The sequence below is a fragment of the Nuphar pumila genome, chromosome 2, assembly GCF_984573655.1.
Source record: "Nuphar pumila chromosome 2, dmNupPumi1.hap1.1, whole genome shotgun sequence".
Taxonomy (NCBI): Eukaryota; Viridiplantae; Streptophyta; class Magnoliopsida; order Nymphaeales; family Nymphaeaceae; genus Nuphar; species Nuphar pumila.
Window position 1 is genome coordinate 80,868,585 of NC_143250.1, and position 20,808 is coordinate 80,889,392.

Here is a 20,808-nt window from a genome sequence, read left to right on the forward strand (position 1 = left end):
GCATGTAAAAAAAAGAAATTTGATAATAACTTAATAAATCGTTCATGCATGTGCGTTGAAATCATGTGTATTTACTGGTTTGCATTAGTTCATACATTCTTACTTGTTTCTGTTTCATGTAAAAATTTGATATTGCATGATAAGTGTTTTCAAATGCTTGAATAGTAAATGATTTATGATATTGTTGTTGTTATATTTCTTCTAAATACTTGCATGAATTTGATTTATGCTTTTTCTTGCCTATTTGGATTTTTAGAGGAATTCGTATAAAGAATCTTTGATTCTTACTGAGTACTTCGTATGTTTTTCACAAGACTTGGAGCTCAGTGATGAAAATGACTGCATCAGGGAGTCTATGAGATCGCGTAACTTACTTCTGTTATTCTTGGACAGTGTGGCTCTAGGATTTTATGCTTTAATTTAATTTTGTTCTCAGACTTTGATACTTGATTAATAAAATTAGTTGTTTTGCTTAGTTGGTCCAATGTAAAGATCCCTTGTAATTTGGAATTTGGTTAAGTCTGTGAGGCCCCGGATCCTTGGGTTTTGGTTTCCGTAATTGTTTCAAAAAAAAAATTATTTTCCACTTTTCAACGGGGATGAATTGGGGTCGTTACAAAAAAAAATATTGAAAATGCCCATATTTCTAGTTCTCATATTCTAGTGATTCACACACACACACACACAACATAGGCATGCCTAACGGCTAACACAACAGCTGGCTCAAAAACAATAAAAAATTCAAATACAAAATACAGTATGATAATATATATATGTATATACATACATTATAAAATGTATATACAATACATATATATTAATATATACATATATATATGAACAACATATAGAATAATTAACAAATCTAACCTATAATATTGCGAGAAATTGTCTGGCCAAGATATAGCTGAGACCAATATTTGTGACTATGATATATATATATATATAGCACCATACAAGAATGGATAAAAACGACTTCTTATGTGCCATAAAATGAATGAAAATAATCCCACCTAACACATCCAAAATTGGTCTGACCAGTACCAGAAATACTAGGAGGAATACCCACATCATACCATTCAACACAGGTACAGCACTTTTGAAGTACCCATGTTACATAGGTAGGGTCATAGCAAATTGTAATTTAACACTAATTGATTGTTAAAATAGAAATTTGCAAAGTCAATCCCATGTAGATGAACTCAAAGAAATCTTTCCAAATGTTCATTATGGATGTAACCTGAAATATATGAAAGCCTTGGATATAACTCACCAAAAATATACTCGAGGGACTTGACCATGCAGCTGAAATTATTCCCACTTGTTAACATCCCACAGTTTTTTAGAATAGGCTAATTCTGGAATCATGCTCCAAACTATTTTCACCCTTTGAATTGAAGTGGAGCTTGCTCCTATGTTTATTGCCAATGACATCCTTGCACCAAATCAGACCCTGATTTATCACTACAAGTGTTCCGAAGAACCTAAGATAGAGATTTATAAATAGTTCAAGAATGCGATCCACAAGGCACCCATCAATGCTAAAAAATGACTCAAAGCAAAGCTATGTCACACCTACACTCCATTGCACCTGCCGTACTCGTATCGACATGGCAGGACACGGGTACAGGGACAGGATGCGGTGCAGGTACGTGCTGGGTTGGGTTCAATCCCGCACTGAGTCAAGTCTAATCCCAACTTGACCCAAACACTTTTTTTTGTGTTGACCTGGGTTGGAGATTTTTTTTGGTGTTGACCTGGGTGGGAGAGAGAGAGAGAGAGTGTGTGGAATGCCTGCAATTCTTCAAAGAATTTTCTTGAATTTTCGTTTTTTTCTTTGTTGAATGGTAAATCAAAATTTTTAAATTTTGGTAGGCACATTGTTATAGGGTTGGTAGGATTTAGAAAAAAATTCTAAGTATGAAGAAAATACCCATGCCCACCCAAGGGTCTCATGGAACCCATCGAGTTTCAAAATTTTTAGAAATTATTTTTGAAGAATTTGAATTAACCTTTTAAGGGATATTTAAAATGAATAATTTAAATAAATGAAAGTTCAAAAATTTATGGATGAAATCTATTTACACTTAAGTCTAACTCTATTAGATGACATTTCATATAATTTTATATTTGAATTTGTAAAAGAATTAAATTTGCATTTAGTTTGAATTAATTAGGAATTTTATTTAGTGGAATGGAACTCAAGAATTAATTAAATCATATAATTTAGTAGGAGTCCATAGGTGGGCTGTTTTATCCTATGTGGCACTCCAACTTAAACTTTAAAACAAAAAAAAAGAAGGAAACTTAAAATTTAAGAGTAAAATAAAACTTACCTAAATGCAATGCAAGTTTTGAAAAGTCAAAACTTGCCTTGTTTCCAAAACAAGACTCCAGAAGGAAAGGGTGTCACCCCATAGAGAGTCCAATTAGAAGAGTGGGCTGGACCAAGAAAGAAAGAAAAGAAAGAAGAAAAAAAACTTTGATTAGTCAACTTGCTTGCTTGGCAAGCAAGTTGAAATTTTTAAACATGTAAAAATTTTGGACTATTAGGGGTCGACCAACCCATATGGGCTTTCCCATACTATATATTATATGTATAATAATTATAATATGCATTACCTAAGCTAAGCACACATATATATAAAAAAAAAGAGTTAAAGAAAAAAGAAAGTGAAAGTTCTTAGAAATTGAAAACTAACCTAGATCTAAGATCAAGGGCTAAGATTAACTTCAACCCTTGACCCAACTCTAGCACTATAAAAAGAGAGAAGGGGTTCACGCTCCCCTTATTTGCCCTCTTTTTGTTTTATTTCTAATCTTTCTTTTCCTTCTCCAAGAAATCCCCCTTCTTTTTTTCCCACACCAAACCCTTGGTGTTTTTGTAATGAGATATGCGGAAATACAAAGAGTGCTATAAGCACTTGCAATGTCCTACAATGGACAAACAAAAGAGACAATAGACAAGTCCACAAAGGGACAACACAACACAAAATATAAATGTCTCTTTATTGAAAGAGGGAGAGCTCTCAAGAATGAATGAAATACAAAGGGGTTCACCCCCATTTATACAAAAGAAAAGGAGAGGAAGGGAGGCCTGAGGGCCTCAAAAGGAGAGCCACAAAAAGGGGCTCCCATGGAGTCGTTGGGAGCCCCCAACGGTCATAATTGTGACTGTTGGGGGCCCCAACGACTCTATGGTGGGGCCCCTTAAGTGGCTTAAAGAAAATCTAAAAACTAAAAATAAAAATAGAAAAAGAAAGAAAATAAATAATAAAAAAAAACAAGTACCCCTATCGGGTACTGTGTGAAATGACCATAATACCCCTATCGGGTATTATGGTCTATTACATGTGTGTGTGTGTGTATATATATATAATGATACATATATTTTAACAGTTTTCACCCTTGGATTAGCAAGGAAGGCATCCATGATCGTGTGAAGAGCATAGAGAGGTCGTGGGCGAGGTCGTCGTTCGTGTCGGATGGCTGATTTGTATTAGAAGAGCGATCTACGGGCGTAGGACCGATTTTTCGACAAAATGGTAAGGAGTTCTATGCTCTACATGTAAAACGGAGTTCGTGGGTATGAATTCCTTCGATTTTTCATAAGTACATACCCTAATCTTGTCTCCCACACGTGGGTTTGGTTTAGGATTGTCAATGCATGTGATAGAAACCCCTCTAAAAATCGTTTTCTCAAGAAAATTGATTCCTTAAAAAATAAAACTGCAAAATACACATGTTACTCAGTTATTTTTTTGTAAATTTGAATTTGGATTAGTAGAATATGTTCATTCAAATATGCTATAAAAATTAGAACGATTTCTATGCTTGTTTTCATAGGAAAGTATGTGTTTTGGTGTTATTGTAACGACCCCAATTCATACCCCTTGAAAATGTGGATTTTTTTTTAAACCATTGCAAAAATCTTCCCAGAAACCCGGAGCATTTACAGTTTCACTCTCAATTGGATAAAACAACCAACCACAACAGAACTTACACTTATCATCTACACCAAACCAAATCTTTATTGAAATGATGAGTAATAAGTCTCGAAACAATAGCATAAATAAAGAATTTAAAGTGCAATAACAACTAAATGAAACAAAAAGGTAATAAAAGTAGAGCCACGTTGTGTTAGGAAAACCACGAGCAAGAAACAACCAAAGGAAACAAAGAACAAGAACGATCAAACAAAACACAGAAAGAACACACAGATTTACGTGAAAAAACCTCTCCTCAAATCTGAGAGAGAGTAAAAAACCACGGCCGCCTAGAGAGAAATCTTATTGCTCTTTTTCGACTGATACAAGAGGGAGAAAGAAAAGAGAGAATTTATACAAGGCAAGGGCGACAACCCTAACCCTAACCAAACCGGGTCTGATCCATAAGAAATTGGGTCTCAAACATAAGCCCAAGAAAAACTTTCTTCTGGAGACCCGCGCCGGAGGGAACCCTCGGACCCCCCTTCTAAAAGGGCAAAAACAATGAATCAGGCTCCACAACTCATCAAGTTGTTCATCTGTGATCTGTCTAGCAAGTGTGTGACACTTGTAACTTCTCCAGAAGTCAGTCGCTTCACTGATCACCTGCGGCTGTGAAAAACCACAAAAGGAGGGGATCAGAAATCCGAAAAATTCTGCGTACAGATCCCTCTAATAAAATAAATAAGCATAAAGAATACAGATAGGATTTCATGCATTAATTCAGAGGAATGCAATTATGACAATTACATAATTCAATTAAGCATTAGTGCAATATGAAATATTTATTAAGCATGACAGAACATTAATCAACATCAGAAATTATAATTTAAGTAAGCAAGACATTCAACATGCATTAGAAAGATACCATCATGCATCCACCAACATGTAACAATTAAGGGAACAGATAAAATATGCATGTCCTAATGCATAGCAAGAATATGTATGATTTATGTGTAATGCATGAACACTTTATTATCTTTCATTAAAGTTTTTTTTTCCATATGCATGCCCTATTAAATGCATATAATTTAAGTTCCTCTTTTTAATTACAGTTTCCCGCGAATACACCACACGGGTAAAATTTTTCGAGGTCAAGTTAGGTTTTCAGAGTAACTTAGCACACAAGTTGTATTTTATTACTGGGTTCCAAACTTAGCCCTCGACCGAATCACCTTCGGAACATTAGACCTCCACATCTAATGTCGAGACACTACGAACCTCCACATCCAATAATGTCACTTCATTGGTATATCATAACAGTTGTGCCAAACACACCACCCCCAGGTAAAGCGGCGAACTCTCCCTAAAACCGTGGTCAGGAGAAAGAACCTCAATATCGGGTTCAAAGGTCAAAGTAAAGCACACGAAGTTTTTGTATCCTCGTGGTCCTCCAAAACCGAACCTCTAAGATGCTCATTCTTTCGATGGGAGATCTCAGTTTAAATATTACATTGTTCTTTGTTCTTTTTCATTATCTTTTATTTAAATGTCAATTATTAAGTTTTGCAATTCATCATACAAAAACAAAAGCAAAAGCTCACATCTACCCCTGCGAGAACCATCATGGGACTCCCGCCCATGGAAACACATAGAATAGTGCAATCAAAATAAATATAATTTTTGCGATGCATTTAAAATACATAAAGAAAGAGAAAACCAACGTTCGAGGCCCACCAGGCCCATGATGATTCATTTCGATCATCGATGCATCGTATGCAAAAATCATAACAATATGCAATTTATGCAATGATACCAACATGATTCCAAATGCACATTCATTCATACCAATTTAACAATGTGTATGAGCTACCACAGTCATATGCATGTGTTCACCATCTATGTGCAATTACTTTCTTATGACCACTTAACACACATGCATTCATTCATGATTCATAAGTAGATGAGAACATTTATGTAGGATTGTACATGCTAAACATACATCGATTTCATGTATGCATATGCACTTAAAACAAATTCATAACTGCACGATAATTAAACATATCCCATAAATGTAGGCATATGAAACTTTGCATTCATAACATGTGTTAACATCCACACATGAACATAACCCTAATCTAGAAATTGAATTTCAGGGTTGCACACATTCATATCATGTATGCACCTCTACCAAAACAAACTTTGCAATAACATGTTAACAGGCATGCATTCATATCCAACATGCTAAATTCAAACTAAAGCATAAGAAGAACTTCATTCATAAGATTAAGTCCACCATACTTAGCAAAAATCTGGAAAATAATCACATGACTAGGCTCGTTCTTTTTAAATGTACACGAGCACTTGGAATCACTTGAGATTGTATATTGCTAATGCATATTGTATCAATTCCGAGCATATGAAACCAAACCTCATTCTTTTGTACACAACAAGCCAGCTTTAATTTGATTAACAAGTCTGAACAAAAAAGTAAAAAGCATAACTGAATACCCAAACTTTATTTTTGAAGGTTTACACCCACCCAGCCGACTGCCAGTGGGCTAGGGCCAACTGCCCCAAGTACAAAACATTTAAAACGGAATTCTTTTCAGAAACCACTATACATGTATCATGCAAGGTTCCATAATGAACACACTATAATTATTCTCAAGATTGCACATACATGTTTTTACATATTTAAGGCTTAAATATGCATAGATTAAACATGGTTACATTCACATATGACAGTATCCAAAACAAATCATACGTATGTTTATAACCACTTGTGTATGTTGATTCCACAATGCATATGTATTCAATGTTTTTAGCAAGCACATCATTACACACATTTTTTTTTCTGAAAATATCATGCATACACTACGATTCCAACATACAGTTTCATGCATTTATTCAGTCCATGACATGATTCACCCATAGAAATCGATTCCCACGAGAACTAGGCATTAAACGGATGCATATGCATTACTTAAAAATTCTGTTCTAGCACAGAAATAAATATGTACAAAATTTTTGTTTTTGAAAGATGAAAAGAGTCAAAAACGCATGCATGGAAAGAGATCCATAGATCCTCTTTCGTATATCTTAGAGTGATCACATAGATCTACTCTTTTACCATGGTTTTTTATCATGGTATAGCATGAGAATCAAATCGGTATTCGATTTCTTACTTATGTCAAAAGAAGAGACCCGTACCTTAGAACCGACGCAAAGGTGAGCGTGCTCTGTTGCGCCAGCTGCGAAAAAGGTACTCAATTAACAATTTGAAAGGAAACTGGAGGAGCGGGCGGACTCATCTGCGAGCCTGACCCAACCTGGCATTCATTAAGAGAGGCAGAGGCAAGGGCTTCGCCCCTGCCGACCTGCAGAAGCAACAGAGGGTGACGAAGAACGACAGGGGACCCAGCCCTTGCCGATCCGCAGAGAAGACCGAAGGCAGCAGGGGCTAAGTCCCCTGCCGACCTTCTGTTATCGCAAACAGGGGCAGTCTCTTCAATGGGCTTACCCTCCCTCCCAGGGAGTCACCACGCTTTGGCTTGCACTAACAGCTCCTACCGGACAAGCAGAGACCTCATTGGTCTTACTGAAAAAGGGGGATCAGGCAGAGGCATCGCCCCTGCCTATCGGCCGGAAAAGGGAGGCGGCAAGGGCGTGCCCCTACCTGCTAAAATTACAGAAGCAACAGGGGGCGAGCCCCTGCCTGCCGAGAACTGAGAGGCAACAGGGGCATCACCCCTGCCTGTCGAAATCAGAGGTGGTAGGGGGCGAGCCCCTGCCTACTGAAAATCGAGAGGCGACAGGAGGCGAGCCCCTGCCTGCCGAAAACAGAAGGGCGGCAGGGCCATCGCCCCTGCTTGCCAAGATCCTAGAGGTGGTAGGGGCGTCCCCTACCTACCGAAACTCCACGAGGCGGCACAGGGCAAGCCCCTGCCTACGAGCAACAGAAAGGGAGGGAGAGATGAGGAGGTGAGGCAGAGGGTCGTCGGCCTCCCGACGAACGCAAAGAGAGGGGGGAGGCGCATACATTCGAGGTCACCGACGACGACGATGGCGGCGATGATCGGAACAAGAGGGAGGAGGCGGCATCGGCTCCCCCGAGAGGCGACGGATGTGAGGTCTTCGGTGTTGGGGTTCGATCGCACGCCGGGAGCGAGAGAGAGAGGAGGAGAGAGGCGCAGGCAATGGAAGCCCTCCCTCCCCTCGGCGTGCCTTTAATGAGGATCGGGGAGGAGCCCAACAGGGAAACCCCAAAGGGTTTCCTGTTTCGTCACGTGGAGAGGGAAGTGCAGAGGCAAAGGAGAAGTGCGGCGCATGGGAGGAGAAGAGGGTTTAAAAGAAACCCTCACCCCCGATAACCCTAGCAGGTCCGGGTCGAATCCGGGTCCGACCCAGCTCCAGTTTTTTTTTAAAGGAAGGTTTTGCAGTTATCGGGTTTCTCCGAAAAAAAATTGGTAAGTTTAGTAAAAACCATGATATGTATGATTATTTTTATGCAAATTTCAATTGAAAATCATAGTATACGTGCATGTGAATATTCTGGAATTATAGCATGAATTTCTGATTTTTTTTTTGTAAAAAAAAAAAATCGAAAATATGAATTCGGGTGGCCCATTTTGGCCCCACCCTAATGCATATTCTCGTTATTACGTATTGTCGGCCTGACATACAACCAAAAAATCACTTGTGTCTCTCTCGTCGGGAAGAGTTTTGATGAGCAGTTTATTACGTTGGAAAGCTAATAAAATTTTGCATCTACTGTGAAATTTTGAACTTTATTCATAGACTGGGCATGGATCTGTGACAATCGAAACAGAAAAGTGTAGGTTTGCACCAAAACGTTCATAACTCTCTCGTACAAATGGATTTTTACGAACAGTTTGCATCATCAAAAGGCTGACAAAATTTCTTTCAAACTGTGAATAATTTAGCTTTGACCACTGACTAAAAAAAAATTTTGTAGTCTTTGTAATTGTCGGACAGAGATGGGTTTTCGCAAGTTTGGTCCCGGTTTAGAATTTGGCTAGCTAATTTAGTGGAAACTATGCGAATGTATACATACTGTTTCAAATGAATGTTTAGCTGATATAAACTGTCAAAATTATAAAGTTGTTGCAGATAAGTGAAGTGTCCACTTATAAGACATGAACTGATAAAATTATTAAGGCATAAGCGTGCCCTTATGACCTATATCGAATGGACGGACCAAAGTGTCTATTATGTGTATTGCATGCGATTGTTATATATTATTGAACATGCTAAATTCCTTGCATATGACTGCAATGTACATGATTTGAACAATGCAAATGAATGGATGCATCTATTGGTAAAGAAACTTTCATTTCCTTGTTTATGCATTCATGCTCAATTTTAAAAGGAATAAAACACATGCTATGGTCTTAAATTAAAGGTTTCGAAAATGCATCCTTAGGCTTAAAGTGACCAGACTTATTGAATGAGATAGTTAAATGGATGCTACATGCAAAACCAGTGTTGTGAAAAGCGTTGAGGCGTAGCGAGGCGCTCCACCAATAACCGAGGCGAGGCATAAGACTCAAGGCGTAGAGCGTAAGCCTCAAATTTTTTTTTTTTTTTTTGAAAATTTTGAAAAAAAATATAAAAAGATATCTAAAAATACAAATAAATAAATAAATGCTTTATTGATGAAATAATGACCAATAAGAAATAGAAAATCTCAAATAAATACTAAAAAATATGAAATTAACATATAAAAGTAACTAAAAACTGATTATATAACTAGAAAATATATGAGATTAACCAAAAAAAGTTAAAATTTACGAAGAAACTGATTACATAACTGAAATAACTGAAAAATATATGAGATTATTCTAAAAAATATGAGATTAACATATAAAAGTAACTAAAAAAATGATTACATAACTGAAAAATATATGAGATTAATCAACAAAAGATAAAATATACTAAGAAACCAATTACATAAGTGGCAAATATATGAGATTAACCAAAAAAAGCTAAAATATACTAAGAAACTGATTATATAACTGAATAACTGAAAAATATATAAGATTAACCTACAAAAGTAAAAATATATGAGATTATTCTAAAAAATGTGAGATTAACATATAAAAGTAACTAAAAACTGATTACATAACTGGAAAATATATGAGATTAACCAACAAAAGTTAAAATATACTAAGAAACTGATTACATAACTGAAATAACTGAAAAATATATGAGATTAACCTACAAAAGTTAAAATATATGAGATTATTCTAAAAAATATGAGATTAACATATAAAATTAACTAAAAAACTGATTACATAACTGAAAAATATATGAGATTAACCAACAAAAGTTAAAATATATTAAGAAACTAATTACATGACTGAAATAACTGAAAAATATACGAGATTAACCAACAAAAGTTAAAATATAGTAATATACTAATAAACTTATTACATAACTCAAATAACTGGAAAATATATGAGATTAACTTACAAAAACTTTGTTGATTATGTCTCTTAAATCTTGTTAAAAAAAATATTTGCGCCTCAAGCTTACGCCTTGAGGCACAGAGGGTCGCGCCTCAAGGCGCGTTTTTGATAACATTGTGTAAAACAAATAATTAAAAGTTAAACATGCAACATAAAATGATTGATACTCACTGAGAGAAGGTGAGTGATATTAGTTTGGTTTCGTGAGTATTAATTTGAGCACGGAAAGTTGCTTCTTCCCAACCACGAAGATAGGGGAACCCTCTACATTAGACTGCAGCATTAGAAATACAGAATCTCATAAGTATGATGCATCGGGATGGTAGTGTGGGAACTTCCCTCGCTCTTTGCGTCCTTCACCCGACACTGGCGAATGGTGTCCGACCAAGATAAAGCCACCATTTGATTAAAAGCATTGCTTGCGTCGTGACCCTGACCCAAGACTTCTGCTTGTGTTTATACCCACAGGGTTCTAAAAACCGTAACATAAATGATTGTGCATTAGATAAGCATGGCATCCATCATAGAATGAAAAAAAATAATTAAAGGTAAAAAAATTGGTTCATGTATAAGGATCGACTTCTGCATTTGTAAGTGCATGCATTTTTAACTGCTCATGCATCTTTAATTATGTTCATGCAATCTGAAGTATTTAAGTGTCAATGAATGAATGATAAATGTTAAATTCCACATGGTATGCACACACCACAAACGAACTTACATTTATCATCCATAACCAAACAAACCAAACTTTTTATTAATGAATCAATAACAGTCTCATACTCAAGTCAAAAGTGGAGTAACAAATGCAGAAAATAAAAAGAATTAAAAGAAACAAAAAGTAGAGTCACTCTGTCCATAAGTAAAGCAGTCTGAAGCAAATGTGGCTCTCGTATCCCCTCAGAAGCGAGTTGACTTCACTGATCACCTGCGACTGTGAAAAACCATAAAAGTAGGGTGTCAGAATCCGAAGAATCCTGCGTATAGGTCCCTCTAGTGAATCAAATAAAAATAAAGGACATAAATAAGATTCATGTAATATTTTAGAAGGATACAGTTATCACCAATTCATAAGATAATTAATCATTCATGCAAAAAAGAAATAAACATTAAGCATGAGAGAACATTAACTAAGCAACATGGATCACAATTTAAGCAATAAGAACATTTAACATGCATTAGGGAACAACATCATGCATTTATCAACAGATAACAACTAAGGGGACAAGTAAATATGCATGATCTAATACATAGCAGGAATATGCATGATTTATGGAAAATGCATGAACCCTTTATTATCTTTCATTTAAGTTTTCCTTTTTCCATATGCATGCCCTATTAAATGCATACAATTTAAATTCATCTTTTTAATTACTGTTTCCCGCGGATACACCAAGCGGGTAAAATGTCCGAGGTCAAGTTAGGTTCTCAGATTAGCTTAACACACAATTTGTATTTTATACTGGGTTTCAAACTTAGCCCTAGACCGATATCAGGAAACAGCACCATTCATCGGAACATTAGAAAACAGCATCTAATGTCGGAGACATCTGGAACATCAGCATCCACAAGTACCACTTTTTTTGGTATACCAAAAAACAACAGTTGTGTCAAAACACACCACCCCTAGGCAAAGTGGCGGACTCTCCCTAAACCGTGGCTAGAAGAAGAACCTCAATATCGGGTTCAGGGGCAACAACATGCACACGGAGTTTTTGTATCCTCACGTTTTCCCCCAAACCGCAACATTCAAGATTCTCACATTAAAGAAGAGACATCAAGGAAACATAGATTACACTGTTCTTTACTTTCTTTTATTGGTTATTAATTCATCTCTTTCACATTTGCAAATCAACATGCAAAATTAATAGCATAAGCTTGCAAATCAACATGCAACCATAAGCTCGCAAATCAGCATGCCAAGCTCTTCATGGGACCACAACCCGTGGCAATAGAGAACAGTGCAGTAAAACTATAACATCACTTCTGATTTTTTTTTTGCAATGCATAAAACAATTAAAACCAAGAGCAACACCTGCTCAAGGCTCACACAGCCGAGGATGATCCAATTTGATCATCTATGCTTTCATATGCAATAACTCATTAGTAACATGTCAGTATGCATTCATCTTACTTGCTTCTCGATGCATAGTCATTTATGCCAACCAAAAGGTGTGTAAGTAACAATAATATTTATGGGCATGAGCATAAGTTCACACATTCATGTTAAGTGCATGTTTTTATTCAATGCATGTATTCATGTTCAAGGCATTCTCCCACGTGCAAACATTCATACAATTGTACACATGCAAGCCCACATAGATTTCAGGTATGCTCATAAATTGAATACAAGCTTTATATTGACATTCTACTAAATCATGTCATATCTCATCGAGGCAAGTGGAAAATTACGTTCTCAATACATATTAGGATCAAAGTGCATGCTTATAACATAATCGAAAAATCTTATGACAGGATCAAACTCATTCATTCTAGGTGTGCACATGCATTGAAAACCAACGTGAAATAACATCATACTCAAGCATGTCATGTCAAGCTAAACGTAAGAATAAGGACATCCCATTCTCATTATGTATTCGACTTAAAGTACATACTTAGTCAGATCTGAAAATTTTAGATAGATAAACAAACATGTACTCTCTCTCTCTCTCTCTCTCTCTCTCTCTCTCTCTCTCTCTCTCTCTCTCTATCTATCTATCTATCTATCTATCTATATATATATATATTTATTTATTTATTTATTTATTTTTTGAAAGACAAAGGGACAGGGTGACCCTGTGAACAGGCCTTTACCGGGCTGTCAGGCCACAGCATGTCCTGACAGTCAATGCACAAGCCCTGCAGGGCCTGCGCACTTACCTGTCAATGCCTGGCAGTCATCCAATTAGAGCTCGGATGGCTGCCAGCCAGCCTGTGCAAGTGTTTGCCGAGGACAGGCAATCAGTCGAGCAAAGCTCAGCTGGCTGCCAGCGCCAGCCACATTCCTCCCTAAATTTTCTTTTTGAAAATGGTAAATATAAGTATGAAGGAGTGGTGCAACTTTCTCTAAGCAACCTACCATTTTTACACCATCTACAAAAGTATTCAGCTTATCATCATTATAACCAGCATCACATGTATAATCCAATCAACAGCATAAACCTTGACCAACATACATGAACCTACAGATTGAACCAACCACAATGATATAGTTGTATTTTCACTATGCATCAAATTTTCATTTGTCTACAATGCTGATGTAAATGTAATTATATATCATAATCTGAGAACACTTTGTATCTATCACCACCAAGTTTATATCTTTATACCTTAAGGATAAAAGATACTCAAGGTGTTACCCCTATACTTTAATTCATCTTCAGTGTTGGATTGAAGTAGTCCTGGCACGAACTGACGAAGGCTTGTACATGCTTAAGATTTTTTTTCTTTACTTCCCATTTTAGTTTTATATAGAGTACACATTTAACTAGAATATGGCACAGAAAATGAACAATGGCATATTACATAGAGACTGAACACAAATGCATATAGTGTCGGTGTAGAGATTGGATACTATACAACAGTGACCCTAACATTTTCAAATATCTTACACTAACCATCTAACTTAAAATAGAATCAATTATAGTGTAATGCTAATTGGATCTGAATCTCTAATGATTCTGAAAATACATAAAATCTAGATATGTAAATTCAGTAGTAACCTCATCCAATCCCCTTATTTTCCCTTGTCTACTCTAACCCCAAATCCGAATGTGATAACACTAGGTCTGGTTAGATCAGATTCTGTTATTACCAGTTACCTATACACAGATGATCCCAGACTATTCACATCTTATTAATTAATTTACTTGCTACCACCTATAATGCAAGAAAAATAATGACTGCTACGCTTAAGCATGAAAAGATCTTTATTTAATCAGCAAGTCACGTCATCCTGGTTATGTGAGTTTAACACAACCAAAGAAAAGAAGACTGAAAAATACCATTTTACAACATCGTCCATCTATGAGGCATTCAACCAATTAACTTGCAAAAGTACAAGAACTACTCATTCTCGCACCCCCTTCATATATTAAACCTGGATCAGATTTGCGCATGTCCTAAACATAGCAAATCTGTCCAGTTTTGGGGATCCACAGTTAAGAATACATAAATATATATTTTCTCATAAGTACACTTAAAAAAAGATGAAGATCAAACTCTTACAAGGGTAAGTCTCTTGATTTACTCTTTTCCCCATGTATTTTACCAAACCATAGCATGAAATACGAATTCATGCCTTTGTTCTCATTCAAAACAAAAGAAGAACCCGTACCTTGCAAGAGAAGCTGAAAAAAAATGGTGGAATATGGTTGGAGCCTCTCTCTCTCTCTCTCTCTCTCTCTCTCTCTCTCTCTCTCTCTCTCTCTCTCTCTCTCTCTCTCTCTCTCTCTCTCTCTCTTCTCTTTTTTTTTCTTTACTTAAAGGTCAGGAAGAGGGGGTCACGTTACCCCTTCTCCAGCCCTCTCTCTTGAGAGAGTTTCCAAAAATTCTGGAAACTCCCTTTCTAAGGCTATTTTCCAATTTTTTTAAAATTTCTCGAAATGTTGACTTTTCCCTTCTAACTTTCGTAAACTCTTTTAGGTAAGCATAGGGACTCTTTTGCAGAGTCCCACTCAGCCCAACAATTAAATTTTGGAATTGTATTTAATTAATAAATTAATTAATTAATTAATTTTAAATTTATAATTAATAAAAAATATTTATAACCTTCCAAAAATAACTAAACTTACCCTAGAAGCTTTATAACTATAATTAACCTCAAAAAAAACTTTAAATTGAACTTAAAGCTAGGAAAGACATTGAACATGGATTTGGATCCAAATCCAAATCCATACCCATAACGAAAATGGATTCACATTTGAACCCAAACTAGATTTAAGTCAGACCAAATTAGGATCCAAATCAATAAAAATTCGGATCATAGGCCTTGGATCCAGTCTGATCCAATCCCGGATCTGTTTCGACAAACCGCTCCTTTTTCAAAAAAACACGATTTTCGGGCCAACCGTAGCCCGAATCGAAAAAACTAAAGTACAGTTACGCTCAAAATTCCAAGACGCATCCAACGACATATAACACGCATATAAAATTCCGAATTTCGTACGAAATTAACCAAAATTTCGCTCGAATTTCGCTTGAATTTAAAGGTCAAAAATAAAACTCTCTACCACGTTTTGATTGGCTCGCCTCAACCTTGTCGATGAGACATGGGTCAAACCCGGACTCAAAGGTATCCGTCTAAAAATCGAGCAGACAAATTTTTGTAAATCTCAAGAAATGTCTAAGTACAAAAAATATGTGATCTCTCTCTCTCTCTCTCTCTCTCTCTCTCTCTCTCTCTCTCTCTCTCTCTCTCTCTCTCTATATATATATATATATATATATATATATATATATATATATAGTCGTGTTCCCGTACCTGCATTTTTGAAATTGTTGTGTCATACCCTCTGTACCTGTACCCGCACCCGTACTCATACTCATGTGACATAGAAGCAAAGTGACATCACTTCAAGACATAAAAAGGAATTTCATCTGGTTATTCAGTAATTCCTTTTGGGCATCACCTAGTTCTAATTGATCATATTATAAGTGTTTCTTTATGGATTATTATTTCAAGCATCGCCTCAATCATACTTCTTATGTCTGGATATGGATCAAAACCAAGGTTGTCAAACTAGGAAGCGGTAAACGATACGGGAAGCGGAAGCGGGAAACGAAGCATTTTAAAATTTATACGAAGTGGGAAGCGAAGTTTTAATTTAAAAGCGAAATATGAATAAAAAATGAAGCAATATAGAATCAAACAAAAAATAAATAAAAACTAAAATAAAATTAATCATGATTTTTGTAAAACCCAGTTTAAAGAGAAGAAAAAAAATTGAGGACCCGGCAGCCCAGGTAAACCCCCCTTCTTCTCTCGCTTTCCCCCCTCTTTTCTTCCTTTGGGTTCGTCGGAAGGCCGGCGGCCCTTGTCGTGCCTTCCTCTTCCCTTTTTCCGTCAGGCAAGGGGCTTTGCCCTTGCCTTCATCTTTTTAGCAGGCAGGGGGCTCCGCCCCCTGTCCTTTTTACCGTTTCGGAAGGGGCCATGGCCCTTGCCCTTCTCTTTCGTATAGGGGTCGATGGCCCCTACCCTTCCCTTAAGAAAGGAAGCAGGAGCCTTCGGCTCCTGCCTCATTTTTTTTTTTGGAAACCCAGCAGGGGCCGATGGCCCCTGCCCCTCTCTTGACCGACAGGGGCCTCTGGCCCCTGTCTCCTCTCTTGATGAGCCGCAGGGGGGGCTTTGGCCCCTGCGCTCCCTCTCTCTACTCGTTTCCTTGGCAGGGGCCATCGGCCCCTGCCCCTTTCTTTTCAAAATCTGGCAGGAGCCGAAGGCTCCTGCCCCTCTTTTCTTTAAAACCCAGCAAGGGCCTCCTAAGGCCCTTGCCCCTCTTTTTGAAGACTCAGCAAGGGCCGAAGGCCCCTGCCCCTCTTACTTTTAGCACGACAGGGGCCGATGGCCCCTGCACTTGTCTCATTTGGCGGCATGGGTCATTGGACCCTACCCCGTTCTTTTTCATAACTGTAGGGGCCGATGGCCCCTGCATTGAGTTGCGGAGAAATCGAGTCTTCTCCCTATCATTATTCGTTTTATGCATGCTAAACAACGTACTTTTGCAGTGTTACGGAACGGAGCCCGTTCGCGCCCCGCGAACTAAACCAACAATCACCTACGTTCATAGACGACTTCTTCCTCGCAATACCCTAAGGTAGGAGAAGTTGCACAAGGACTTAAATAATTAAATCGAGCTTAAATAATTAAAGATTGAAATGACTTAATTTACATATTTATATACATATACGTATATAAGTACGCTTTTAATTCAAGGACGTGGTTTCGCAATCCTTGTCCTTTGCTTTCGCATTTCCTGTTTCTGTTTGTCGTCGCGCTTTGCGCCCAGGCTTTTGTTTTCGTATTTACTACTTATTGTCTTTTAATTCAAGGACGCGGTTTCGCGATCCTTGTCATTTGCTTTCGCATTTTCTGTTTCTGTTTGTCGTCACGCTTTGCGCCAAGGCTTTTGCTTTCGTATTTACTATTTACTGTCTTTTAATTCAAGGACGCGGTTTCGCGATCCTTGTCCTTTGCTTTCGCATTTCCTGTTTTTGTTTGTCGTCGCGCTTCGCGCCCAGGCTCTTGCTTTTCGCATTATTGTCTTTCGTTTTTGCCTTGCCATCGACTCAGTGTATTTAGAAGGAATACCTTTTCCACTATTTTTACCCGATATATTTTGGGAAAATCCTTGATCTGGGACAAGATTAAGTTGTTAGGTGATGGGTTCTTTTGCGAAGCCCATTTACCAAGACCAGTGTCGAGACGTGCATAGCACCCAAACACTGCGTCATCGGATGCGAGATTCGAGAAAATCGCATGCCATATGTAGGCAAGTTGTTGATCGTTTCAAAAGATTTAGAATGTTAAGATAACTTTTTAAAAACATTATATCTTTGTGAAACACACTCCTGAGGCTCCTATTGAGGACCTATATCCCTTTCATCGTAGTGTACTCTTGAACATGCAAGGCATGCTAGTACTACGACGATTAGATGAGATGGTCATATGACCTCGATTAGTGCTTTGTGCACATTGTTGAAAACATATATAAAAAAAATGGGATCGCCTTCATAGGCAAGATGCTCGTTTTGGTCTAATGGACCAGAGCATGAAGAATGAGGCAACGGCTAAGAAACTCCGTCGCGCTCAATTCAACCTGGCTTCGTCAAGAGAGAAGTCGAAGGGTACCAACTCCGATGGACAGACCATTTATGGCCTTTTACAGGCAAAAGACCTGTCTTCCCCAGTCATCGGAGGTTAGGGGGGATTGGGGCTACAATAGTTAGCCTAACACTTCTGCAGAAGTTGGATGCATCTCTATCAAGCCTTGGGGACTTACTCTCTCGACCATCGGTCGTCTCCATAGGAATAGGATTCAGTCAGACAACCGAGGTATCTTAAAATACTTAACATAATAAACACTCGGCTTGGTCTCGGCTGTTTCGACTCACGTGCCATGTATGTACCCGCATGGCCGGTTAACAAGTAATAACTAATTTGAGCATGCTCACCTTTCAGTTTGTTGTACTTAGCTTGTTTCTCTAGTTTATCTGCTTAATTTGCTCGTTACTACCTGCTGCATAAATTATTTATGTCTAATTTAGTTCTTTCTGTTTTTGTGCTCACCTACTAGTTTTTCGCAAAACTAACCCATTTCATAGGTACAGGTGACGAATAGGTGCATCACAGGCGATGGCGCGACTGCGAGATGACTTCAGAATCCACTGTTTCTGCTCGTAGTTCTTCTCCTAGACATTTTGGTTTTTGTTACAATTTGCTTTGAGAAAATCCAAATTTTGTACAAACCTGACACTCTTTTAATAGAAGAAATGTTTTCCTAAGTGTTATTGCATATCGTCCATGGTAAATCTTTGTTCTCTCGCTAACGTGCCCAAAGTTGTCAAACTTGTCCTTTTTCTTTTAAAGAAATCGTTTCCGCTGATTTTAAAAATAAACTCTGTAAAGAAAAGGAATTTTTCAACTATTTCAAGGAAATTATAAAGTTCAAAATTTTGGGGCGTTACAATTTTTCTGTAAAAGAGTTAAATTTTTGTTACAACCTAACAATGATGGTTACCAATTTAAAGAAAGTACATTGAGTGAAAGCATGAGAGAAAATACATGAAAAAGATGAAAAGAAACGTGAGAAAAACATATAGTATGCATAGACCATGTATATGAGAAGCATAGAAGAAGCGTGGGGGAATCGAGCTTCCCATGAAGTTTCAGAAGTGAGGAGTATCGCGCTTCTGAAGCGAGTTTTCGGGAAGCGAGCTTCCCACCTACCTAAGAAGCTTCCGGTAACTCTGATCAAAACCATCATGCTAAAAATGATCCAAAGCAACATCTCTTCAAGACACAAAAGGCAATTTCAGCCGGTTACCTTTTCAGCATACCTAATTCTAACTGAACTTATTATAAGTGTTTCTCTGTAGATCATTATTCCAAGCATCATCCCTACCAGACTTTTTATGCCTGGATATGGATCAAATAGTAAATACTCAATGGATTTCTTAATTCCTACTAAATACTCAATTGATCATATTATAAGTGTTTCTCTGGATATGGATTTCTATCCCTACTAACATTTTACTTGCACTCTGTTGAATCTCTTAATTATTGAGGGTGATTTGCTGTTTCTCCCCTTTTGTTTTACTTAACTTTTCTCACGACTTTCAGAAAAACACAGTAAGGTTGAGACAAGCATGAAAATGGCAATTTAATTTATTTTCCAAATAACACTAGGACCGTAAAAAAGCACAAAAGCAAGAGTCAGTTGCTCTTAAACAGGAGTTAGAGGCAATGTGCCAGTTGTAACAAAAGGCTACACAGCAAAGTGCACATGATGAATGACGGCTAGGGGGATCAGTCCAAGCACACATGCATGTGCTGTGTGTGTGTGTGTGCATGTAGGTGTACATGTGTATGTAAATGCATATGTTGGGTGCACATTGGAACAAAAGGCAGAGGAACCAGGCCACGAATCTTAACACATATCCAGCCGATAATCTCTAAATGGTCATATGGATTAAGCCAAAGATGAAGACATCAGCACGGAAATGTTTGACTATATAAACTATATATCCAACGTCAAACAAAGTCATTTCATCTTGTCATATTTGAATAATACTCTTTCTATGTGTTCTCCAATTTGACAATCCCCAAGTAATACATATGCATTGATTTAAGACAAAACCCATTAGCAGGATATGCTTACCTTGACAAAAATACTACTTAAGACATATGTTTCAGCAAAACTGACAGCCCTTGTATTCTGAAAAGGAAAACCAACAAGAAAAAGAATATGTTAGTATCATATACAATAACAAAATAATAACATTGACAAGATTACCAATTTCAAAAGAAAAAAGGAATAACAGAAAACATACCTTAAGAGAACTCTGAATAGAAGTACAATTTGACAAAAGTTTGACAGCATCTTGGTTTCCAAAAAATGAAGGCAAAACTGAAAGACTATCAATCCTGTAAACTATCAAACACTAAATTAATACATTAAAAAGACATAACATAAGACATAATGTAAGGAGCATACAACTGTTGGTTTTGTTAACCCCATAGATCCTCGTCCTCTAGTAAAGGATGTAGCAAAAGATGATGGCTCTTGTGCAAGAAAATGCCATGCAATAAACCACCTGGTTGAAGTAGGCTGCCTTGATGGCTTTAGTATTGGCCTAGCAAATGTATAACGTAGGAAAGAGTAATAGAGCTCCAA

At 37.3% G+C, this 20,808-nt stretch overlaps 1 protein-coding gene across 1 annotated transcript in view; it reads right to left on the minus strand.

Moving 5' to 3' along the window:
- LOC149845826 (E3 UFM1-protein ligase 1 homolog) overlaps positions 1-20,808 on the minus strand; it is a 154,426-nt gene that overhangs the window by 75,066 nt on the left and 58,552 nt on the right. The window contains exons 7-8 of the mRNA XM_089996038.1: positions 20,465-20,558; positions 20,293-20,349 (exon numbers count right to left, since the gene is read on the minus strand). Of these exons, the coding sequence (XP_089852164.1) occupies positions 20,293-20,349; positions 20,465-20,558 (151 nt within the window). The remainder of the gene's footprint in view (positions 1-20,292; positions 20,350-20,464; positions 20,559-20,808) is intronic.